Source organism: Serinus canaria, chromosome Z, assembly GCF_022539315.1.
Source record: "Serinus canaria isolate serCan28SL12 chromosome Z, serCan2020, whole genome shotgun sequence".
Taxonomy (NCBI): Eukaryota; Metazoa; Chordata; class Aves; order Passeriformes; family Fringillidae; genus Serinus; species Serinus canaria.
Genome location: NC_066343.1, coordinates 39,174,653 through 39,200,429, shown reverse-complemented (window position 1 = coordinate 39,200,429; position 25,777 = coordinate 39,174,653). Strand labels below are relative to the sequence as shown.

General features: G+C 39.0%; 1 protein-coding gene across 1 annotated transcript in view; it reads right to left on the bottom strand.

Moving 5' to 3' along the window:
* Positions 1-3,643: 3,643 nt before the first annotated feature.
* Positions 3,644-25,777, bottom strand: part of SLC28A3 (solute carrier family 28 member 3) — a 38,572-nt gene continuing 16,438 nt past the window's right edge. The window contains exons 6-18 of the mRNA XM_009097991.4: positions 24,165-24,309; positions 22,730-22,843; positions 21,269-21,346; positions 16,165-16,245; positions 15,263-15,343; positions 14,149-14,274; positions 13,704-13,834; positions 12,754-12,922; positions 10,928-11,125; positions 8,074-8,155; positions 7,162-7,260; positions 5,265-5,388; positions 3,644-3,775 (exon numbers count right to left, since the gene is read on the bottom strand). Of these exons, the coding sequence (XP_009096239.2) occupies positions 3,673-3,775; positions 5,265-5,388; positions 7,162-7,260; positions 8,074-8,155; positions 10,928-11,125; positions 12,754-12,922; positions 13,704-13,834; positions 14,149-14,274; positions 15,263-15,343; positions 16,165-16,245; positions 21,269-21,346; positions 22,730-22,843; positions 24,165-24,309 (1,531 nt within the window). The 3' untranslated portion in view covers positions 3,644-3,672. The remainder of the gene's footprint in view (positions 3,776-5,264; positions 5,389-7,161; positions 7,261-8,073; positions 8,156-10,927; positions 11,126-12,753; positions 12,923-13,703; positions 13,835-14,148; positions 14,275-15,262; positions 15,344-16,164; positions 16,246-21,268; positions 21,347-22,729; positions 22,844-24,164; positions 24,310-25,777) is intronic.

The window sequence follows — 25,777 nt, the reverse complement described above, 5'->3', positions numbered from 1 at the left end:
GCTAACTTTGAAGAAAGGTAAACTATCCTGTCTGCAAGACCTTTGAAACAGAGCTGCCTCCACATAGACTTTATCTGTTATTTATGAATTGACAAAATGTTCATTTACATCTTTGAGCCTATAGGTGTAGAGTGTGTACTGGATTTATGAGGCCAGGTTTTGGTGGTGGAGGGGGAGCGGGAAGTATGCTACAGGGTGGCTTCTTTGAGAAGTTACTGGAAGCTTTGTCCATGTCCAATGGAGACAATGCCAGATGGCTCAAAGGTGGACTTGCCACTGGGCAAAGCTGAGCCCATCAATGACAGTGGTAATGCCTCTATGATAACCATTTAAGGAATGGGAAAAAATGTGCTGCAGAAGGAGCAGCCAAAAGAGAAGAGTGAGAAAATGAGAGAAAAAGTGTCCCAGGTCAGTGGAGAAGAAGGACCAGGAGCTGGTCCAGGAAGAGAGCTGAGATTCCCCTGAAGCCCATGGTGCAGCCCATGGTGATGCAGCTGTGCCCCTGCAGCCCAGGGATGTCCATGTGGATGCAGAGATCCACCTACAGCATGCAGAAAAGACCCACCAAAGACGAAAAGGATGCTCAAAGGAAGCTGTGATCCTGTGGGAAGTTCACATTGGAGGGCTCCTGGCAAGACACGTGGCCCCATGGAAAGTGGAGTTTGTGATGGAGCAGGGTCCTGGTAGGCCTGTGGAGAGAGGAGTCTACACTGGAGCTGGTTTGCTGGCAGTATTTGTGATCCTGTTGGAGACTAACACTGAAAGAGCCTGTTCCTGAAGGACTGCACCCCATGGAAGGGACACATGCTGGAGTTAGAGAAAAACTGCAGCCCATGGAAGGACTCAAAGGACTCACATTGGAGAAATTTGTGGAGACTGTCTGCTATAACAGGGATGCCACAGTGGAACAGGGGAGGACTGTGAGGATTCCTCTTCCTGAGGAAGAAGGAGGGGTAAAGACAATATGTGATGAACTGACCACAACCCCAGTGCTTCATCGCTCTGGGCTGCTGGGTGGTGGGGATGGAGGTAGAGAAATCACAAGTAAAACTGATCACAAGGCACAGAGGGAGGTCAGGGAGAGGGTTTTTAAGATTTGGCTTTGTTTCTCTGAATTCTACCCTGAACTTGAATTAATCTTCCTTAAGTTGAGTTAGGTTTGCCTGTGATGGTAGTTGGTGAGTGATCTCTCCCTGTCCTTATCTCAAGCCATAAACCTTTCATTGGATCATCTCTTGCCTGTACAGCAGAAGAGAAGGATAGAGCAACTTTGGTGGCACCTGGCATCCATCTTACCACAAGGTCAACCCATCACACGTGCTAGCACACATTTGATTTAATCAAATATGTCTTTTGAGATCTGTAATACAGATTTGTTGTTGCTGGTATTGTCAGAAATGTGTCCCTGGGCACTGATAGTTCAGGGTCCAAGCTGCCAGGGTAACTCCAAGCTGGTGAAATGCACTATTCCACTTTAGTGTTGAGAGAAACACAAAGAGTTCTACACTGGACTTCTAGCACCATCACAAGGACAGAGAGAAAATAGTCACCAGAGCACATGATGGTACTTGGTAGCAATCCCCTCCTGCTTTCACTGTTTTTGCTCCATTTAAGATGTAATGTCCCACATACATTGTCTTTAGATTGAGCCATCATCAAAGCAGGTGGGCAGTCTCTTTGAGCAGGTGTAGACAAATATCATATATACTCTGCAAAAAATGCCTTCCTTCTAATCCAACTATAGAGGAGTCTTAAAAAGGAAAAGAAAACACCACATCTCTTCTGTGGGAGGAAGGCTGCCACCTTCAGCTATATGAATGGCTTTTTTAGCAGTTTATGCATGATTGTATTTACTAGCTCAAGCAGCCCTTTTACCCAGCATACCATCATGAAATGGAAAGAGCAGCCATTTCAAAAGACTGATATTAAATAGAGCATGGGAGGGAGTAGCAAAGAAGGAGAGTGTCAGTGATGATTTGTTAACAGAGCACATGGGGCGCGCTCTTCTTGACAGCAAGAACTGGTGTTTCTGATTAATTTTTCTTGAAATAATATTACTCTATTTCAGACTCCAAATTTACTTGAAATCCAAACCCTGTTATAACCAGCATGCTGGATAAAACTCGTGGATCAAATCCATGCATTTTCTTTAGGATGTATTTACATTAAATATATGAGCATATATCTGTCCTAATCAGCATTATCACCATCCTTTAAAATCACTGAAAACTGAGGATGACTTACCTAGGTGGATGAGACCAAAGAAAAATACAATAATATAAAAATAACAATATAAAACCAGAGATAAAAAAATCACAAGTAGTAGCAATACTGACATTTATAACTTTTCTGGGGATTAAGTTAATAAACTGAGCTTTACAGGAAACTAGCACTTTCACAGTAAGTTCAGAAAAATACCCTTTGGAAACAACTGTATTGGCAGCTGTCTATGTTAATGAACTTGGATTTCCTGGAAAAGGTTCTCCAGTAATTAATGGAAGCTTGAAAAATTAGTAATTGCTTTTCCTGAATAGATCATCTGCACAATTTTTATTTGCAGAATGTGTCAGAATTTTTCAATATTCCTGTATTTTAGTTCTGATCTTTTTTCCAAAGCCTTTATCATTAACAATGCCATAGACTAGTAATCACTCTCTCTTCCTATGTCTGCACAGAACTTACCAGTTTTCGGAAAGTTCTGAAGCTTAAAATCATAACACACTTTCTTCTTCAATGGGATTCCATGGAGGTCTCCTACATTAAGCTTGCTTGACAGGGAATAGTCATGGTAGGGATCTCATTTTTCCCACATATAATTGCTGTCAAATGGGTATAAAAGTTCCTTGTTGGTGACTTCATGATCAATTTTCACAATGGTTAAAAACATAGATTTAGAAGAATTAACACAGGAAACTTTACTTGGAGGCTGGACATTTTCATTCATATGAGTTAACTGTTAAGAGTGCAACTTCTTGCACTCTCCTGTGGGCAGAAGGAGAACTGTGGTAGAGTTGCTAGCCCCCAGTTTGGATGCTTCAGTGGCCAAGTTGATGAGGTAGAACAGGTTTGCAGCTGAGTTCATGGGCAGCTACAGCAACCTAGGTATTGGTAGGAATATATATATGTATATATATATCTATATATGTGTATGTATATAATTATCTCTGCAGTAAATGCAGATTTCTCTGCAGAAGAGTCATTTCACTGCATTTTCTTTTGCAGAAAAGTAATTTCTCTTCATGCAGGAAAGATTTCTTTGCCATCAAAAAGGGCAGAAATACTATTAGAAATTGATGGTAACTCTGAATATTATTTCTAGTTCATAGCTATCTGTAAGTGGCAGCCAAATCTTCTGAATCTGATTTTCTTCATGCTTATAGCAGTTTAATCTGGCAAATTAGTTAGTCTCAGGGTAGAAATAAAAGCCAAAGAAACAGGCTTAGAAATGTTGTTCTATTCTGTTTTGTAGTGGGAGAAGAGTTCTGCAGCAAGAGGTGTCTTATAAATAACTCCTAGCAAGTCAGAGGAATTGGGTTGGTAAGAGATGAAATATAAAGATTACATGGGGGACATTCACACTCATTGTAGCAAAGCAATTTTTTATTTCCATTCTTCCAAAGAACACAGTTCTTATTTATGATCAGTCCTGTCAAAAAAAAATTCAAACTTAACCTAAGTGCAATGAAAAGCAGGTTGACCCAGTATTTGGCAACACACTTGCCAGGAATTCAGACTGTAGTTTCCTCTGGGAAAGATCTCCTCCGAATGATTTGCACTGGGGGAGGAAATAAAGCAGAAATCAGATAAAACTCCTTTTCACAGAATCACAGAAATTTGTCATGGGAATCTCTCTCTGCAATATATGTATATTTACACACACACATGTACATGGCAACACATGCTTTCTCCAAAGCAACTTCAGATGTGTTTAAATTTCCATGAGAAACAAAATAGAGAGAAGACTTTCCCCATTCCAGCCAAGTGCACATCCAGATGCTCTCCCTTTTTATCAGGATAACTTCTGGTTTTCTGTAACAAGTCCTCATGCCTCTGGTACATCCCCCTAGATAACTGAAGTTATTGAGGCCTTCATTTCCCTATTCAATATTTTAACATTTTCAAAGCATCTGCTTAACATTGATTCTGCTAAAAATAAAGCGGGTTCTTGTCTTTGTAGCAATGTGGTAGAGCTGAAATTAGTGGGATGAGGAAAAGTTGGAGTAATGAAGAAATAACTATGATTGAATGTACCCGGAGATTATTTTTGCTGTGTAAGTTCTTCTATATTCAATAGCAAGAAAAAAGGATTGATTAAGAGTATTTCTTTCTAAAGTAATTCGTTTTGAAAATAGGAAAAAGGGGGAAAAAAAAAAGTAAGCACATTAGGACAAATTTGAAAGGTTCCTGCCATAACTTAACTATATTGACCTTTGGTTCTTTGTGAGATAGTATTAAGTATATCTAAATATTTTCCTTTTTTAATATCAGTATTTCTTTCTTCTCTGTCTTGGATAGAGTGAAATACAATTTATCTTGAAATATTTTTCTACTTTAAATGCATGCAAAGTTTTCAATGTAAACAGCCAGATTATTATCTTTTGTCACATTATAGACAGAAGAGGGAAGGGAGAGAAAGGCTCCTGACTTTTTTCAGCTATTGCTAACTTCAAATACTAGGTTAACTTTATATTAGTTCAAATATTTTATTTATTTTCTTGTTAGTATTTGAGATAAACCAAGAATCATCGAGGGCCAACTCCTGGCCCTGCACAGCACCATCCCCAAGAGCCACACCCTGTGCCTGAGAGCATTGTCCAAATGCTTCTTGAGCTCTGTTAGGCTGTGGCCACTTCCCTGAGGATCCTGTTCCAGCACCCAAACATCCTCTGGGGGAAGAACCTCTTTCTAATAGCCAGCCTAAACCTCCCCTGACACAGCTTCAGACCATTACCTCAGGTCCTGTCACTGGTCTCCACAGAGGAGAGATCAGTGCTTGACCCTCCTCTCATGAGGAGGTTACAACAAAGATACTTTGAATTGTCTGTTGGTTCTGTATGTGTTTGTCATGCAATGGAAAAATGCCCCAAGAAGAGGAAAACAATTCAACAGCACTAAAATTGCCATTCCTCTAAAAGACGCTAGCTCACTGAAAGCAGATGCCTAAGAAAAAAAGCCAAATACAAAGAATAAAAATAACATTAGGTTTTCAGAGAAGATATGAGTTCCCTAAATTTTACTCCCAGAGCATAAAGGGTTCTCAATACCTGGTGAAGAGTTGCTGGCAGCATTCAACTAGCTCTGTGCTGTTGGCAGGAAAATCTGTGAAGTTGGAAGCATTTCGTAATAAGATGTGGCAGGGAACTTCCACACTAGGGACAGTCAGCATTCCTGTGAAGTAAGTTACAATTTTCTTAATGAATAATGAAGAGGAAGTTTTGAGAATGTGAGTCATGAAGCCATGATCAAACAAACCATTCTGTCTGACGCAAAATCACCATTTGAGGTGGTTATGTAAAGATACAAGGTCAAAAGCTTTGAACTGTGGGACTTCTAATCTGAATAATTTTAAAAAACTGATTTAAGTAGCAACCACAACAATTTATCTACTTTTTATATGTAAGAATTAAACTACAGCAATATCTTACACTTGGATAATTTTGGTTTTCTGCCTCTTTAATAATATTAATGTTGTGTAGTAATCCTTTCTCACTTCTGGATCAGTGTGTTTTCATTAACTCAGATGAAGCTATGCTGCATTTATAGAAGTGCAAGTAAATACAGAACCTCTTATTTTGTTTTAAATTGAGTTTGCTTTGCTACATATTCTTTAAAATTTCCTACAAATACTAATGTCATCAGTCACTGGAGTAATGGAGACACAGAAGTCTGAAAGTGATAGCTCCTTCTATATGTAATGTTGTAGAAATTGAACACATTTTTAATATATTCTTTTCTTAACTGAGGTAATAGAAACTGCTTGGCTTTTCTGCTTTCTCCTGAGCATAAGGAAAGCATTTACCATGGCAGGAGTGGGTGGAATGCAATTTTCTTTCCAAAGCAGATTCTATTATTTTGGAGAGATTTTCTCAGTGGCTGTTCACAATATTATTCTTAAGATCAGTATTGTGAAATGACACATTTCAGTAAGACTTCCTGGTTCCTCAGTTATGCAGAGTAGTGTCATGTATTAAAATATTATGGATGGCTAAGAGACTAATGTTATTTCAAGTGTGCTAGTTCTGTAGCCTTCAGAAAATAGTGTGGGCTTATCTTTAAAATGTATATGTTTCTGTTGCTAGCATCAACATGTGGTAGAAATGGACATAGTGGTTTTAGCTACATGAAGCACCAAAATCTTTCTTCACTGTTGAAATATGAGTGCTTTAACTTCCATCATACAGCGTCATACCAATTTTGTATACCACATGCTCAGGAAAGAGGGTTGGAAAAGGGATTGTGAAATACTGAAGATAAATTTATAACCTACTGAAACATATAAATTAATTAATATTTTGAATAATTAATTTGTTCTTTTTAATTTACTCCCTAAAATGATTGTTGCATTGTGATTTTTCACTCAAATTGAAGCTGAAATTTTGAAAATAAGGATCAGCTGTGGAGTCCATTTTAGGACCATTTCACAAGCCTAGGCTCTCTGTAGAAATATTATCCCCTCAAAATATTGACTTAACATTATGACAAAGCGTTGTTCAGATTCTCCCTCACTTTTACACCCTTTTACAAGTCTTTTACACCCTTTTATTCAATTTTTCTCTTTTTTTTCCAAAATTAGTTCTATATTCCTATATCTAGTGGTGTTGAGGAGGGATTGCAATTCATCTAGAAATTGTTTTGTTAAGAGTCACATGTTCTGCCCAGACAAACGAACAAAAAAAAACCCAATAAAAAGACTCCCCCATTAAAACACCATACCCCTCTCCTAAAAACACAAGACATAATGGAACAACTGAAATATTTACATCTTCTCAAATTCTTGTTTCCAAGAACATTTTGTCTCATATCAACTTTTAATCCTGCCAAGCACAAAAATACTTTTGTTTGAGTGACACAGGGGGCAGCCTAGGTAGATGTCGTATGGTGCTGGTGCACTGCCCCGTGGTGGCCAATGACCGTAGGGGACACCAAACCCGAGCACTGTACCTGCCACGCAGGCTGTCATGAAACAGGCCACCGTTCCCGCAATCATCGCTCGGAATGCACCATCGGCTATTTCCTTCTTTTTTGAGGGAGCAAGGCTTGCTAGAAGAAACACAAAGTGTATGTCAAACAGAAATACGTATAAGGAAGGTGAATCTGCCAGCTTTTGCCCTCACAGGAGTAATTTCCCACTCTGCAGTTAAAACTAAAGGAAACATGGAGGAAAAAGGGACATTTTTTAATGGGTTACTTGAAGGCCAAGTGCCAGTGTTGGCTCTCCATGTTAAGAGGGTTGTTTATATTTAAAATAGTAGCTTTTGTTTTCTTTGGCAGTTTGCATGCCTGTGCTGGATGATTGTGCCCTTCAGAAGAGTCTGGCCCCATGGCTGGGTTTTGGGCCTCTATGCTGCCCCACTGCTGAGCCCACTGTGGCTTCAGGGTAAAGATGACTGCCAGCAATTCTGGCTGCCTAGTGAGGAACTCAGATGGTTTTTCAATTTTTCCACTTAGATCTGAAAACCCTTTTCAAAAATTCTTTCCTGTAAGCCTACTGCATTTATATGGTATTTTTACAGGAAATAACAAAATTCATCTTTCAAACCATCATGCTCTGGAGTCGACCTGCTCCTCCTGAAGTTCATGGGCAGTAGTAGCTCAGGTTCATGTTTGAGGTCTAAAGAGGGAAGGCTATCAGGAGGTCTTGGTTCCTTCCCCTTGTCTTCAGCATCTCTCCCAGTACTTCCACACCAAAGCCTGCACCCCTCTGGGTGCCCTTCCATTCACAATTGAGTGCTAGGCTTTGGCAGAGCAGCTGCTCAGCCCCTAATGCTGCTAAGCTTCACCCCTAGCCTGTTTCTTTCAGTGCTTTCTTTGGGATTTCTCGACACACAAACTGTCTGTGAGACTGGTTCTTACTCAGGCCTCCTATTACCAGTCCCAGGGAGCCAAAGTTGGCAAATCCACAGAGAGCATAGGTGGCGATGACTTCAGAGCGAACCTGAAAAGCAAAGACACACCCTTTGAGTGGTTTGAAACAGCTCATTGTGATTTAAAGGTCTGAAAACATGGCATTGTGGGTCTGAGTACAAAAATAACTGTTATGCTTGGTTGCTGCCCAAGGTGTGGCTTTCAGAAAGGTAGATTTGTTCCCTTTGTTGAAAGCCACAGGCTTTTAAACCCACTGCCCATGTGAGGTCTGACAAACTATGCAATGATTTTATCTTTCTATTGTGCCTTTTTGAAGTAAGTAATAGTAATTAAAGACAAAAAAAATCTTATGTTAATAATGGCAATTTAACTGCTGTTTTCTGAAACTATGAGTCAGATAGCTATAACTCAACTTGTTTTTCACCGCTGGATACCTCTATAAAACTCTTTTGAAACCTCAAGTTTTGGTATGCATCCCTGAATTTTTTGACCCTGAAGAAGCAGAGGGCTCTATATACAAAGCTACTTTGTGCATGGTCCACCCTGTGCAAAGAAGACAAATTGGTCTCCTAGGAAGTGTGTGTTGACAGGCAGAGAGGGACATTATGATTTTGGAATCCCCATTACAGCTTATTTCTGTACTGACTTCTGCAACCTTTCTCCCCTTGGGTAACACCAGCTAAGCCTGGACCTCAGAGTAGACACAAGGTTGGCCTTTGCCTCCAGGGAGAGACGGACCCCTCACAAGACACAAAATGGTCCTTAGGATGAAATCAGTCTACAAACCTTGCAAGCCTTCTGATAAATGTAATTCAAACATTTTGAGAAAGGAGGCAACATATCTCTGCAAATGGATTTTTGTTCCCCTAGCAGCACCAAATTTTTATTTACTGTGGTTTAGGTTCAGGCTGAAAATGAGTGTTCTAGCAGGTTTCCTGTTTATTAGAAGTTCCTCTGGTTTAATTCCTCTTTTATGAACATCAATTTGGAGGTACTTTCAATCAATCTGTACAAATGCAGGAAAATGTTTTTCAAGTACCCACTCTACCAGCTTTTCCTAGAAAAAGCTCTGTGTACCCTGCTTTCATTTGCACTCTCCTAGCTCTGAAAACAGGAAGCCATGTAATTAATGACTCAGGTGAAGACACTTGTTTGCTCAGTCTGAGAGAATATCTGTGTGTAGATGAATTAGAGAGCCCTGAAACTGAAGAGAAATTAAAAATGGAAGCCAAGCACACCCTCACCTGAACTATTGTACTGTAATTATAATAGTTATCAGCCAATTTTTACCAGCATTATGAATTAAGATTGTTTATGTTTCTCAGAGCTTTTCACCATGGAAATTAACACAGCTTCTTATAAGTATTAGAAGTGAATATGAAAGTTCTACATGAACTTTCTACATGACATCTTTTGAGGGAAAAAAAAAACCACATTAAATAGAGTTCCTAGGATCAGTGTTTTAAAGCTGTATTCCATACTAAAAAAATATACCCTTATTCATGCAGGATAAGGGTATATTTTTATATACCCTTAAAAATATAAAGGGTATATTTTATAACGGGTAAAATAAAATACCCTTTATAAAATAAAGGTATTTATTTTATAAAGGGTATTTTATAAATACCCTTTATAAAATAAATACCTTTATTTTATAGGTATAAATAAACTATGCAGGAATAGTTTATTTATTCCTCATGCAGGAATTCAGTGTCATATTCATGTAGTAGAAGGAAGCACAGCTATAGGGCACATCAGAGATCATTCTAGCCCAAGGTTCTATTGCCCAGAATTTCATGAACACTGGTAATGGATGCTCAGAGAAGGGTGTGAATGTTTGATCAGACCGCCTGGCTTTCTACCTCCACATGTGAAATATGTTCTGGCAATCAGAAATACAAGTGGTCAGGAATTTGTTTTTGGTTTTTAATATAAGAGGTATCCACAACATCCCATCTGATTCAAAGAAGGAAGTAAGAGCTGTACAAAATACTTTCTAGTTTAGGGTTCCTCTACAGTGACAATCTGTCTCGATTTAAGAAAAAAGGATTAGTGGAGGCATAAGGTTGGATTTCATGGTTTTTGTTGCTTGTGCTCAGGATAAATTCAGCAAGTGCTGTGTGTGTGAATGCCAGATAGTGGAGCAGTCATGTCCACAAAGGTCAACTTTGATCACTGAATGACCTTTGATCACTGAATGACACATGCAAGATCCCTTAGCATTGCCTTTCTCAGGGCACTCTAGTAGGAGCTACACATCTGTTGGGTAAACTGTGAATGAGAGGTGGGACAAGGCTGGAAAGCTTGATTGAGACAGACTGGTTGGACTCAGTGTGGTAAGAGAGGTGTATGGCATGTATTACATGTCTTTTATTACTGCCCTCTGTAGAAGGAATAGCCTACAGCAAAGGTGGGCAAGTAATGCCACCTGCTAGACCTTGCTGAATGCCTCTCTTCAAGTTTAATGCTTGGACAAACCTCTGAGGGGAGGAGGATACTCAAGTTCTTCTTCAGGTTTTTCTGGGAGAGTAGCTCATAGAGAAGTACTGAGAATTAGGCTTGCCTTGAAGACAGCCTCTGTCTTAATGTGGTGTCCTGTGGGACACTGCATGTTCCCCAAATCCACGCCCTTTTGTTTCTATGCTTGTTCAAGACAGCTAGGGCAATGAGTGTCACAGCAACTGCACAAAGCAATGCTGCACTTTCATTACTGAAGTCTGTTGTTTAAAGACACATCTTAGAGTAATATGCAACCATTTTATGCCCATATTAAAAAATAAGTCGAGTTTCAACACTGAAGTATTCAATCAAATAAATCTTTAGAACAGAAAATGTTACTTACTGTCATATACTGTTTCACACCATTAATGTACATGCTTCCACCCTTTTCTCTGTTTTGTATCAGTTTTGAAAGGCGCTCATAAGCCAAAAATTCATTGAAGAAAGTTTTGTAACCTAGTAGTCCACCAACAATAAAACTGTCTTCCCAGTCTACTCCCATCATGAAAGAGAATGGCATGAAGACATAAGCACAAATGTTCTGCAGAATGTATAAGAAAAAGCAGGTCAAAATACATGTCAAAAGACAATAGCAGACAGTAAGTTTTCTGAAGTTAAAATAAGGATAGTTTTATTTTAGCACAGTAAAATTTGCCTTCAGTTTTTGCTGCCATAAACTCTGGAAGAGTTTTTAATTGTCAGGCATGCTTGAGTACCTTTTAAAACATTAATCCAGACTCTAGATATAACAAAAAATTTATATATCCCTAATTTTATATGCAAAATAAAACAAAGGTTTCTGTGCCTTCTTTTCTCTCGATAATGGCTTCAAATTGGGCACAGTGTTTGACAAAAAGAAGGAAGATTGAACTAAAAGAGCTGATAGAATTGAGGATTCTAATTCTTCTGCTAGATTAAATCAAATGTGTTAATGAACATGCCTAATTATCAGGTTATTGGACTCCAACTGGAGTAAACAAAAGAGTTGTCTCTGCATAAAAGCTGTGCATCTGACACAATTAAAGCTGTACCTATTTTTCCTGGCAGTACAAGATTTATGCAAATTGGAAAAGAAATCCCATATCGCTGTATAGCTTATTTCTATATGAGAGAAAATAGTTCCAGCTGTGAAAGGCTTTGGTCAGATTATGCTTAGGGAACATAATGGAGGTCTTTAAGCAGTTACTATTTATGGCTGGTTTCTCTGCTCACAGAAGGTTACACATTAGTGTCTCTCCCAAGGGAAGACTGACTGCATGCACCATGTCTGTGTGTCTCAATTCCTTATGGACTATCTACCTGCCTAAATCTTACACCTCCAGCAGTTATGAAAATACCAGCCCCTGCACGAGTATGCCTAAGGCATGCATACTTGTGCCTCTCCTCAGCTACGGGTGTCTGGGGTACAGTGAGATATCTGTGAAAGCTTGGCAGGGTAATAACTTAGTGTTGCTGAAGCCATATCTCTTATGAGTGGCTATTCACTTTGGCAGTACCTTTAACACAGGTTATATCCCTGTTTCTCACAGGGCTTTTATTAGGGTCTTGCAAAACAAGGCCCAAACCACTGAAACTAGGTGACTGCTTTGAGTCAATGACAAATAGGTCTTTTGACCTAGGTTCAAACAGAAATCCTGTTTGAAACCCATTTGCTCTGTTGAGTGATTTGGGGACAGTTTTACTTTGTAATTGTATTGAGAACTAACTGATATGAGTAAGTCTGGTTTCAGGCAAGTCCAGCCTTTCCCCAGTGTCCCCATCTAAGTGAACAGTGAGTATTAAGGGTTTGATGGGACCTTTAGAAGATAAAACCACTTTCATGTTTAGCTGAAGGAGATGTTAATGGCTTGGCAAGCATGTAACTGACAGATGTGCTGTGCTGCCAAGTCAGAGGAGGCAGGTGCTAGCCTACTCTGTATAAACATACCCTGAGAGTTAGCAAGAACACCACAGAGGGAAGCAATATGCAGACTAATAGATACAGAAATACTTAAATAGCAAAAATTTTACTTTATCTATTTAGAAATTGTTCAGAACATGCAAATAAAATATGGGCTTGGATCATGTTAAGACACAAAATGAGAACAAAAACCAAGCAAACCACACTTAAATTTGAGAAAGACTAATTAGGCATGTATGACAGCTGCATGAAGAACCTGGACATCATACCTCGAAGGTTAGCTGTGGATAGTCAAACAAGTTGCCCACCCAAGAAAGGGCTGAGTCAAGGAAGCTCAGCAGGGCAAGGAAGGAGATCACATTCACGGCGATGTTTGCTACCAGCCCGATGGAGGTAGAGGCACCCTGGCTGGCTGCTTCTAGCAGATTCTTTGATTCACTTTACCAATGAAGAGAAAAACAAGATGTGAATATCTTTAAATTCAAGAACAAATAACAGACCTAAAACGTACATGCACATGATTAGAATTCTAGTACTGAAGCTGTCTGCACACTCATAGAGAAAATAATGAAGAGGAATGATGAGGTGAAGTAGGCTTTTCCTGTCAATCCTCATGGCAGACACTTGAATCATATGCTTGTGGTGCCATGAGGATGAATTCCGGTATTTTCAGGGTTGAGCAAGATATGGATCAGATCTCAAAACTGTAGCACTGCTTGGAGTGGTCACTGCTCTTCTCCCACACAGCCCTTGCAGAAATGCTTGGGCCATTCAGAAAGAGATCCTTAGAAGCCTTTTCACTTTGCCTGTCATTCTTAAGAAAAGTGTCCCTGTGGATGGGCAACAAATTTGTTGCTGTTGTGAAATGATTGCTTTGCTTTTGCTTTTTAAATGTTCAATGTTCGCATTTGCAGATTCCTTACAGAAAAAAGACAGTAACATTACAAAAGGGAATTACCTGCCTGGCAGGTCATCTCAGTCGGGCATTTCCCTCTTTCTTTGGAGAATTTACATTTTGGCCCAGTCCTTGTCATATGTTAGATTGTAAGAGGGCACACTCACCTGAATTCATAAATCAACCATTTGCAGTATTTAGTCTGTAATTAATTTATTGCTTGCAAACCTACCCTGTAATCCCCCTAAAATTTATGTGTGAGCAGTTATTTTTCCAGACTTCATATATTTGCAGTAGTATCAACTAGTACATAGATCAGTTTACCTTTTTGCCATCTGTATGCCACTCCTCAGAGTTACCAGAGGCTTTTCAGTTTCAGGCCAGAATAATTTGGAAGCAGCTAATGATGCTGGCGCTGACATGACGGAAGCAGTCAGTAGGTGGGAGGAGGAAACCTAGAATTCCAGGTGACAGAAAGTGCCCCACAATAACCACATTACGCACAAACATGTAGGAATGCAATTAATTTTTTTAGTTGTTTGTATGATTTTTCTACAGGAGGTCATTAAAAGTTCATATTGCTCATAAGGAAATGAAGAGAATGAGCTGTCAGAAAACCAGGGATGTTGGTGGCTAATGCCTTCAGAGACAAATAAAACCCAAACAGTGGGAATGATTGAGGGATACTTTCAAAGCATTGTAGCTGGGTGAAATACTTAAAAGATTTCACATAAACCATATATTTTCTAGTTCTTTTCCCCTGGCTTACCCCAAAAGAAATATATGCTCCTAAGACACTTCCAGCAATAGTTGAAAATCCTGCTGTCATGACTGCATGGAGTTCAGATTTGGTGATATATGGTAAGTAGGGCCGTACCAGGAGAGGAGACTCTGTCTGGAAGTGAAAAACAAGCTCCAAATTAAGAAATTCCTAATAAAAGCCCATCAATTTCTTTTATTAATGGCAGAAAAACGAGTGTCTGCATCATATTCTCTTAGATATCTATCTTAGACTAGTTAATTGTTGTGCTAGCAAGTGCTCAAATTTCAACAGATTGGGGCTTTTTATCCCAATAAAAGTATGTCTGAAGACAATTCTGGCTGGTTTGCTGTCTCCCTGAAAAGCACAATGAAACTGCCAAGAAATTCTATTCCAATTCTGAGTGACTTAAGGACACAGCCACAGGTTTGAGCCACAGATAAGGCTGTTAGTCAAGTGAAACACGCCCCTCTGGCATGTGTGTGAGCACATCCTGGAGGCAGTGTATCAAGTGCAATGGTATCACTCTAAATCTTGAAGCAATGTGATGTGGTGATGCACACTGCTAAATATCATGCTACTAGTGCATTTGGGCTTGGACGTGAATTGTTGAGCTTTCCACATTTGTTCTAAGCTTGGGACAGACATTACTGTAAATGTGGGTTTAATGCATTTCCCATTAAAGTGGTCTGTTAGATGCTGTCCACTCTTTTGTGAATAAGGCCTTTTACGGCTAGCCCTGGATTTTAGCTTTCTTCATTGTCACTCTCTCCTGCCCTTTGCGTGCCATCTTTACATACCGCTTGCCTTTTCAACTGAAAAAAGCCCTGAAATTGTTATTTCTTCATAGCCTTGGAGTAGTCTAGCAGGGAGATTATCATCTACATTTACCCTTGAACATCTGTAGGGAAAACATATAGCTTCTCAAATCCTTTCCACTGTGCACCACTGCCAATATATGAACATTACTGCAATTTTGGAAACCTATCATCAGTCTTGATGTAGTGGAGTCATAGCTTTGAAAGAGATTATTTTTTTAATACACAACTGTTCAATGAGCATTATTTCCCTAAATTCTGTAATATTGTTACATGTCAGCATGTTTTTGTGTGCTCCAGCTCACCTGTCCCACAAATATGTTACCCGCAGCTACCAGAGACTCAACAGGAGTTGTTCCCATGAAGACATGCATTATCCAACCAACCTAAAATGATTTTTAAAAGAGAAACAAAAATTTGTTGTCCTTCTCAAGTTAGCCATACCAATCTAGGAGTTCAGAGACATGCTACAATACTTCCTGAGTTCATGATTTCAGCTTAAAGGTATAGCATATTCATGTAATTGATACTGCTAAAATAAGACAGAGGAGAAGTAATTTAATAGAACTGAAAGTACTCCAGGCTCTTTCTGGGCATAAAAATATTAAACTAAATTAAACAAAGCAGATATTTTGATGTGTTTATATTACTTATATTCTTGTCCAAAAATACTTGGATCATATGAAGGGAAAACATGTGAAACTTAGATTCAGGCTAAAAATGCCTCATTGCAATTTTGGCACACTAATGTCAGCGAGGTGATGTTCATTGTGCCTATATAACAATCCTGTGAATGTAAAGGGCAAAGAACTTTTAATTTTAGAATATCTTCAAATTAAGTTTAACTACCACCATAAAGGAAGATTTTTTCCCTCATATGACAGGTTTATTGGACAGAGATGACAGAAAGTGGACTTGATTTCATATTAGTGGACAGTAGCACTAGACATAGATGCTGACAGAAATGAACACTTAGAGAGTGAGGTGAGGAGCCTGCTTTGATCTTATCTGGGTGTCTGTGAGCTAAAGCTAACCAGGCAAATCTAACAATTAATATGACATAAGCAATGAAACCAGACTGAGAGACGCCAATCAAAATTTTGCAATGGTACCATTTGGAACTATTTCCAGACTATAGCTCCTCTGCATGTATTCAAAACATTTCCCACACTAACCAAATGAGCATTTAATTGGCAAAAACACATACCTTTCCAACAAGCCACTGCATGAATCCAACGTGGTAGAGCATAGACATAACTGTACTGAAGAAAACCACAATTGGCAATACCTGATTTGAAGACAGAAGATCATTAAAACTTCTACAGTGGTTTCCTTCCTGACCTTCCTATTTGTGCTGTAATTAAATAATTTTTATTTATCTACATAGCTTTCTAACACAACTGCAATTGTTAAGAAACTGTTTAGCTTAGCATAATATACATAAGTTTATAGCCATGTTAAGTCAATTCAAACATTCACATCCTTTAAAAAGAACCTATTTAAAGGTATATACTTACTAATTACAAAAAATGAATATAGGTCTCTCAGAGTGGATACTGAAAAATACTTTCTTTCAACATAAGTTAAAAGAATTGTATGAATGCCTAACCCACTCTCTGATGGGCTATTAAAACCACTCTGAGTTTTACCCTGAATAAAACTAATATAAATAGAATAAAACTTGATTCTCAAGTATGTGAAATACACAGGACACCACCATTTCTATGCTAGTATACAAGAGAAAGAAAAATTTGCCCCCAAAAGGTCCAAAATTAGTGAGACAGATTATTTATAGCTAAAACAGTACCACTGTGATGTGTAAAGAGGAGGCCCCCTAGACCCTTAGCATGGAGAGACTTATTTGCCCCCTAACATTTGTCTATCAGTGTTCCAGGAAAGCCAAGAACCTTGTAGCTGACTAGTCTTTCAGCGTCCCATTAGGGAGACCTTTCATTGAAAGGTCTCTAGTCCTGCTGGATTGAAGAGTGGTTTGACTATCTTAGAGAAACACACCACCAGCATAAGGGAGTCCTCTCAGCAGGTCTTGCCCTTTACTAGAGTGTTACCTGCTACCAACTGCCAGCACCCATAAAGGATTCACACTAATAATTTCAGAAATAATACTGAATTAATATAAGATTGCGACATGTTAAGGTTAGAAGATTGTTGCTGACTGTATCTGACTGCAAAAATAGACTTGAAGCAATACACAGACAGACTCTAATTCTAAGTAAAAGTATTCAGGGCACACAGAGCCTGGTTCCTACCAGTTTACAGACGTCCCTAAGGAGAAGAAGACAGGTTCAGCCCCATGACTGATCTCAGCAGTTAAGATGGAGTTTTCCCTAACTTTCTATTGTTCTCAACTTGCTTATATACTATTTATTTATGTTTATATGGAGTTTGAGTGACTCTAGTCATACATACCTTGTTACTAATTAACATAAAATTCTCTCCCTTTGCTTTTAAAGATACAGTCAAAATTTTAAGAATGTAGAGTGCATTCCTGTGAGGGGTGTTTGTGCATCAGGAGCAGATAACTTTGGCATGGGGGTGTACATTAATATTATTATTAGGCTTTAATGAAGCAAATTTGTCTAAGGAGAGGGATATTGCCACAGTTGGTGGCTCATCAGTGGGACATCTTCCCCTCTTTCCCTGGTATGCTGTTTATCAGCTGGTATGCTGTTTCAGCTGGTATGCGGTTTATCAGCTACTAAGTACCATCGAGTTCCCTTCCCTGCAATGATTTCCACAGAGTCTGGCCATGGTGCCTCCATTCCATTGCATCCCCCTTAACAGGTGATGGGGAGTCATTCTGGAGAGGTTTCAAGTCATGCACCAACCATCCCGAAAGCAGCAATTGTGATTTACCCTACATTATAACTCCTGTTAAAATGTGAATATAACCTTTAAGTTTCCTCTAAGTGTATCACCAGTTACCAGGCCACAGGGCCCACAACCATGAAGACTAGGAAGCTTTCATGTGTGTTCACTAATGACATAATGCATTATAAATAAAATCAAATAACAGAATGAAAAACAACCACAACAAACCACTTTGTTAGCTCAGATCTTTTCAGTACGTAGACTCTATGCCTTTCTAGAGGAGAGCTGGTACTATAAACAATTTTGATAAACATTTAGAAACTCAATTTTGATGATCAGAACCTTTCACTGAAATGACAGAGTGCAATTAACCAATATTGTTGTGCTGTTCAACAAGCTAATATAATGCTGCTTTCTCTAGCTTGGTTCCTTGAACCTCTTTGCAATTCTGCAGGGACAGTTTGGCATGCAGTAGCAGCAGACAATTTAGTTTAGTAAAATTAGTATCTTTCTCCCCTGCCTTTTCTTTTGTTATTACCATACAGAGGAAGAAGTTAAAATTGTTGTCTGCTCTAAACTCCCCTCATGTTTGTGGCTTGATGTTTAACTTTTTCCCTATTTTCCTTCAAAGAAGTTGCTATTGATGTTTAAGAAACATCCTGCTTTTTCATACACTCCTAAAGTTTGACCTTGAAAGCAAAGCTTTTCTCAGGGAACCATAGTTATTCTGGTGTAAAAAAGAAGCTTAAGATTTAACAGAAGTCTAATTTCTTCCTTGTTCAAAGCAAACTTTGTCTTTTGTAATCAACAGGATAGAAAACTTAATACTAAAAGGTCTTTTCCATCTACTTAAGTACTTGGAATGCCTTATTTATGTGGGCAAGTGGGTATTTTTTCACAATTCTGAAACTCTGCATCTGCCTGCACAAATACATATTTAAAATAAACCCATGCATCCAAATATGTGCATTTTTGACTAACTAGTGCTTCCACAACCATGTGCTCAAAGACACTGTGTGACTGATGGAATGGGTCAGAACAGGTCAGAATATAAAAGAGTGCATATGCACAGCTTGGATGTATCTGCTGTGGTAATGTGTCCACTTCACCCGGCAGAAAACTCATGTGTCCCTTCATGTTGCTGAGGATGCAGTATGGATACATCCTGTCCCTTGTCTAATCTCTGAGGAGCTAAGCATTGTCTTTTGGATGATGCTTTGAAAAATCTTGGGGCAAGATTCGAAGAGCTCATCACAACACTCAAACCCCATAAAATATCTGAAAGACAAAAAAGCACTTTGGACCAACCTAATGTCTAAATAAATAACAAGTGTTTCAAGAGAGAATGGACTGGCTGTCACTCACTGTTGTTGAAAGAGAGAATTCCCAGTCTAGAGAAGCAGATGAAGCATGTTTTGATATTGCTGTACACTTGTCTCCAATTCCATTTACCATATTTCCATATATGCAGCTCTGAAAACCAATTGGTTTTCTTGTCTTTCAATATGAGAATAATCTACTTAAACCTGTAATAGAAACAAGGTCTAGAAATTCCATGATTTTACTGACTTGAACCACAGGATAAGACTGATGTATGTTTGCCTACACAGAAGCAAGTTTTTGGCCATCTAGTCCTAGTAAGCAAAGTATTTTGCATTGTCAGTGAGGACTCAGAACCACCTTGAAAGAATCATATTCATAAAGCAATGCCAATAATCAAGAGAAAAATTACAGGGTGAGGGGGGAATTAAATAATTTCATCCCTAAAACATGTAGTTGAGAATCAATATTGTTATTTGAGTGTGCAAATAAGTAGATACCTCCCAAAGTAAAGGTAGGAGGAGCCTGGAAAATGAAACAGAAGATACAAAAGCGGTGATTTTAAAATATATTTATTGATGAAGCACCTAATTTTTTTTTCCCTTTTAAGATGTTCTGACTGTTCTTAGTAGCAGGCTATTTTACAGATGGCACCTTCTCTCTCAAGCAATAAAAGAGCTAAGTTTGTAAGCCCATGGTCAGATATCTGAAAATCAAAAGTATGATCTCCAAGTAATTCCTAATACATTTCTCATACTTGTTTGAGGTTTATTTATTTGTTATTTTGGTTGGTTTGGGGTTTCTTTTGCTTTGTTTGTTCTTGATTCCAGCCTAAGCAAACATTGTGGTATGAACTGCTTCTCAGCACAAAACCAGGAAGGATGATGGTGCTGATTAGAGAGCAGAGACCAGATAAGCTGTATTCTAGCTATTTCCCAAAAAGGTCTCTTAAGAAAGAGATGTGATCTTACTAATGCAATATCATGTAATTCTTCCTGCTTATGCAGCTTCTAGCTCTTCCCCAGGCATGAATAAATACACAACTAGACTCTCCACTTCTTCAGGGGAAGTCTGTGAAGAAGGGTCTGCACAGCACTTAAAGGTGCAACAGCAGGGCACAGCAGAGCACTTTTAGTCATTGTTCCAGATTGCAAGGCAAGATGTATTCTATTGCCATCAGTATGGCAGTTGTCTTGTGTCAAGTGGGCAATTCTCCTTATCTCTCTCCCTGAGTGATCATAATCACTCCTCTCTCGGCAGGGGAATCTGCTGATAACAGGCTATTGAATGTCACTGCATGGCTCATAAGAACTATAACATCCCATTGTGAGATGCTCTGCCCCGAGGGAGGAGCCAAGCATTCCTACCCAGATACAATCTGAAACACCAGCACGGCTTCCCACTGGATTCCCCAGAGGAACAGCAGCTGCTTCTACTTCCATGGATCTCCTGAGGAAGAATACCCCCTTTTTCTACAGGACCCCCCTGCTCCAACAGAGCTACACCTGACACTGCAGGAGGACTGCAGCCACTTCTCCAACTGGACTGCTACCAACACCCTGACCAACAGGGTGTCAGGTTGAGTTCTGACTCTGTCAGTGTTGTTCTAGTGTATTGCATTGTTTTATTTTATCCTTTTATTTTCTTTTCCCTCCCCTATTAAAGAACTGTTATTTCCTGCTCCCATATTTTTTGCCTGAGAGCGCCTTTAATTTAAAATTCATAGCAATCCGGAGGGGTGGGGAGGGTTTGCATTCTCCATTTCAGGGGAGGCTCCTGCCTTCTTTAGCAGACACCTGTCTTTCCAAACCAAGACAGTCATGGAGAGGTGGGGAAGATAGGCAGGAGGTAAATATTTATGTCAGTGGCCAGGTACAAGCCTTTTAACCTATTCCTTGTAGAAAAATATTCCAAAGTTCTGTCTACATGCAATATATGTTGTTATAATTGGACTAAATAAGTGCAATCTAACTCAGTGTTTGGCAGTGAATAAAAGCGTTCCCAAATTTTCTATTCTGAATATCACATAATAGGGAATAGTTTACCTGTTGATTTCTCTGATGACTAAATAGGTATCACAAGCCACACAATTTATTTCCCAGCTATACTGGTCCTCTTACCATTGATTATCTACCACATACAGTGTATAACAACCATCTTACCTTAAAAGCAAAGAAATGATCTGTGTATTTGTCACCAAACACAAACTTGGCACCTGCATCAGAGTACTCCAGAAAAGTCTGGGGACAGAAAGCAAAGTAAATTAGCAGCCATAAGCTCTGAGTACCTGCCAAAATCATACAAAATACTTCTAGTTGTCTTGCAGAAATATGGTGAAGTCCAAGAATCTTGGGCTCTGATTTGTAGGGGTCCAAGCCTGGTTGACTGTACTTGGCTGAACTGAGGGTATCCACTCTGCTCTGTTGAGTACCTGACACAATAGAGGGCATAAGCTACACTGAAAAAAAATTTACTTTTTAATCCAATTCTGTGGTGCACTTCTATGCTCCATCTGATGCAAATATGTACAATGAATTATAGAGTTTAAAATGGAGATTTGACAGCTGAAGTAATGAGTTTTGAAAGGTGTAGCTAAGAGCTAGCCTGAGGGAATCTTCTAGTTTAAATTCTGATCCACTGCATTTTTATACTTCTGATGCATATTTATGCATTACTGATACTATTTAAAATTGAATTAAAATACAGTTTATAATAGCTACAGTAATTAGTTCTGACAGGATAGACTGTAAGACTTGAAAACATGAAGCTAGCAAAAGGGGACACTAGACCTACTTCACTCAGAGACTGAGAACCTGGTGACAAAACCCAGATGATTCCCACTGCCTGCAAATGAGACAGACATCAGATCTGTGCCTTTGCTGCTGCACAGAGACAGTACATTCTGCTCTGTCTGGTTTTACATGTCCTTAATTACCTGTGAAGAACAGCTGTGAGAAAGCATCCCTGAGGTGAAAAGTCTGAATGTCCTTCAGTGGGTATTCTCTGATGTATATTTTGGATATTGCTTATTCGTTACTTTATAGTAGCAAACTTTTTAAAAAACTTTGTGTCTGCAGAGCTACCTGGGGATAGATCCTGTCCACTTTCTAGAGATCCCTTCCAGCATGCAGATTTGGATTTTGCTACCTGTATATAGCTGAATTAATTTTCTTATATGTCATGAGGACTGTGAAATGTCTCTGATGCCAAGAAGGTTGCTTCTCTGAAGACAACTAGGGCTGTTCTCTAAATGCCAAGGCTTTTCAGCATATTGTGTTTATTGCAAGGATGATTTGGAATTGAGCCATTTCTAAGAGCTCCTATGAGTGCCTTGACACAACAGTAATTTGTGTTTCAAGAATGACAATTTATAATTTCAGCTCAATGATGGTAAAGCCATTAATAAATGGCATTACTTTGACTATTGTATTAACTGAACAAAAAAACAAAGAGAAGAAGGTTAAACTCAGGAAGTCAATTACCTTTCTAAGAATCCAGTTTTTCTCAAGAGAAGAAAAAAATCAAGGGACAAATGGATCCTTGAACAGCCTGTTTGTATAATGTAAGACTCTCAAGACAGAAAATTATTTTAAAAAAAGCAAGGATTTTGCTCAACAGCCTACCTGGATCTGAATGCCTAGCCAGTTAAATACATCAAAACCCACTTTAGTCCTCAGAATAAGAATCCCAAGAATAAACTGCATTCCTATTCCTGAAAACACTGGCCTCCAAGCAACCTAGATAGATAGAAAAATAAAAACACTGCTTGTTATTTCCATAAATAATAGTTTACTTTGGAAGTTTGTTTAAATAATGTAAAGGGATAGTCTGACTATACTGCAGAATGGGAGCAGTTGGTGAAACAGGTTGCAGGGGACTTGGATCTTCACATATCTGGACAGAGCATAAGGAAATTTTGCTACAGGGTTTGTCCTTGGGTAATTTCAACTCTGTTTATGTCCCCTAGCTTTAGAGACTTTTGATACTGGAGAACTGCTCAGTTTTATATTGTGATTAATCATATAAAGGCAGTCATAGGAGGAACTGTGGCTGCTTATGATGAGTTCCTCTTCACTACACTTATGATTTCTGTTCTGCTGCCTCAGAAAACATCCTTGTTTTGTGAAAATTGCATCAAATCACTTACAAAACAAAGAGCTATGATGGCATTCTCTAATTTAATCAGATCATATTTAAATAACACAAACCAATTAGGTATAATGAGGGCTCATGGGAGAGCACAAAGCATTTGAAGTATGAGTTTTCACCTCAGTTGGAGACAGCAGCATTTGGAAAGGATATGGCAAGTTCATTAGTCCTTGCTGAGAGGACTTCACCTGTTAAGAAAGTCTCAGCACTGATGGAAGTCATGAAAAAGTATTGGGAAAACTTGATGACCTGGACAATGTACATATGATTAATGAAAGAATGCAGAGGTATATGAGACATGCAAACAGGAGTAAAAGCTGAAGTGGTAATTGTAGTGGCTGAAGGAAGCCCTTTGTAATACCACAGCAAAACCGAGTGGACATTTCTCATAGAAAATTAAAATGGCATTTGTGAGCTTATGGAGTGGGTGAGCAAAAAGTGAGGACATCAGCTCAGCCCCAGGAGCTGAATTTGCAGTGGAAAACAAACTTGTGAGGGGTTAAGAGCTATATTAGTCTATCATATCTCTGGTTCCAGGTAATTTGTATTGATGGGGTGACAATGTCCTCAAATAAGTGACTGTGGTGTGCTGAGGACTGTGGTGAGTCCTGTGGGTGAAAGCATGGAGAAGGCCTATCTCAGTTTGAACTATATCAGGGCTGGAATAGAAGGTGGGCAGCAGTTTTCCAAATAGTGAGACAGGTGTTGGTACAGCTCCATACATGATCCCCAACAGCAAAATTACTTTCCTCAGAAATTAAACCAAATTCTTGGTCTCAGGCAGGGCTATATTCTTACTTTCCCACATTTTCTTACTCTTACTAGACTTGGTGCTAGGGTCAGGGTATAGCTTTTTTAGACACAGAATAAAAAAAATCCCAAAAGGCACATCATGGAATAAATACTCACTTGGGTTGGATATTTGGAAAAGATAAGCATCAGGACAACATACATCACAAGCCCACCAAAAGAGATTAGCTGACGGGAACCTTGTTTACTTGTGTCAAAGATGAGCCAGCAGATGATCATTATAATAAGAGCTGCACACAACACCCTAGGGAATAAAAAGCATCAAGATGTCCTAAAAAAGATGTTTGGGATACTCATTTCCCTTGCCATACCCAAAACATTTACATCTCTGTTTGTGAATATACTCTTTGCACAATGAGTTGCACTGAAACCTGTAGCTCTGCACAAGCAGGAACCTGCCTTTGCTGAAGTACCTCTGACAACAACCCTTGGTGGCATCTGGAAGAAATGCCCTCCAAGCCAGAGTATGGGAAGAAACCAAAAAAAGCATGAGTGACTCTTGTCTGGGTGCTATTTCTATTAATTGAAACGTGATATCTTCCTTTCTCACTTCATCCTTCTTTTCTTTCCCTTCCTTTCCTTTATTGAATCTTTAGTTCTGGGCAGGAGAGGATGTGGTATTTTATGTTTAGCTGGTGGGCCTATGAAGCATGCTCCTCTGAAGAGCAAGCTATAAACAGCTCATTTCTTTGTAACCATTTGTACTCTGTTAAGCTATCTCAGAAACAAGGACGTGTATTTCTGTGTTTCAGTGTTTCTATGGTTCCCACTAGCAGAACCATGTAAAGCTTGTTTATTGAAGGTAATTATTGTAACAACAGCCTGGAAGGCAACACAATACATCACCCTATATACAGAGAGGACGCATAGTCCCAAGTCTTTAATGCTAGTGTTGTCTAGCAATAAGGTTTCACTGATTTCAGTGATACCTACATACGTTAATTTAACCTTTAGAAGGAGATTAAAAACATTTCAGGAAAATCCCACAAAATACCTTGGCTGTTGCAATGCTGGGTAACCCTTTCTACACCTGAGAGACTTTCTCTCTGTCGGAAAAAAACAGTTAAGCACCTAACCTGTGATATGTACAATTTAAAGATTGCAGCCCAGGTAATATAGCACTTACTGCGCCCCTTTTTTCTATCTGTTCCTCAGGGCTCTCCTATTCCTTTTGCTTTTTCTCCCAGAGAGGCTGCCAGATCATCTAATGGAAATGCCTCTGTGTGACTGCTCTCTAATACGGCTGCTGAGCAGAAGGACCACAATCTTTGAAACACCTTTTTTAGGAAAGCCATTTATAAATCTTAAGAATAATCTGGGACATTATCCTGAGCTGAGAATTACTCCTCCTTAAAACTTTTTCTTCCTCAGCCAGGAGGTGACCTAGCTGAAATAGATGGTAGCTGGCCAATTTAGTTTTTCTTTTTAATGATATTTCATTTGTTTTTCCTTTGGTCTACAAGACTCCTTTTTCTCCTCATTTTGCCAGGGATAACTTCAAGATCACCGATCACTGCTCAGGAATACTTGAAATAAGTGTCTAACAGGTCTAATTACCTACCATTTATCTACCAGATGAATGTCTACTATGCCAAAGGATGCGTAAGGTCATGCAATCTTATTATGACATTAAATCTGGCTGGCATGTTGTGATTCCTGAAGGTCAAGTAAAAATTGCTAGGGGGATAAGTGTCTAGAAAAAAACATGTCTA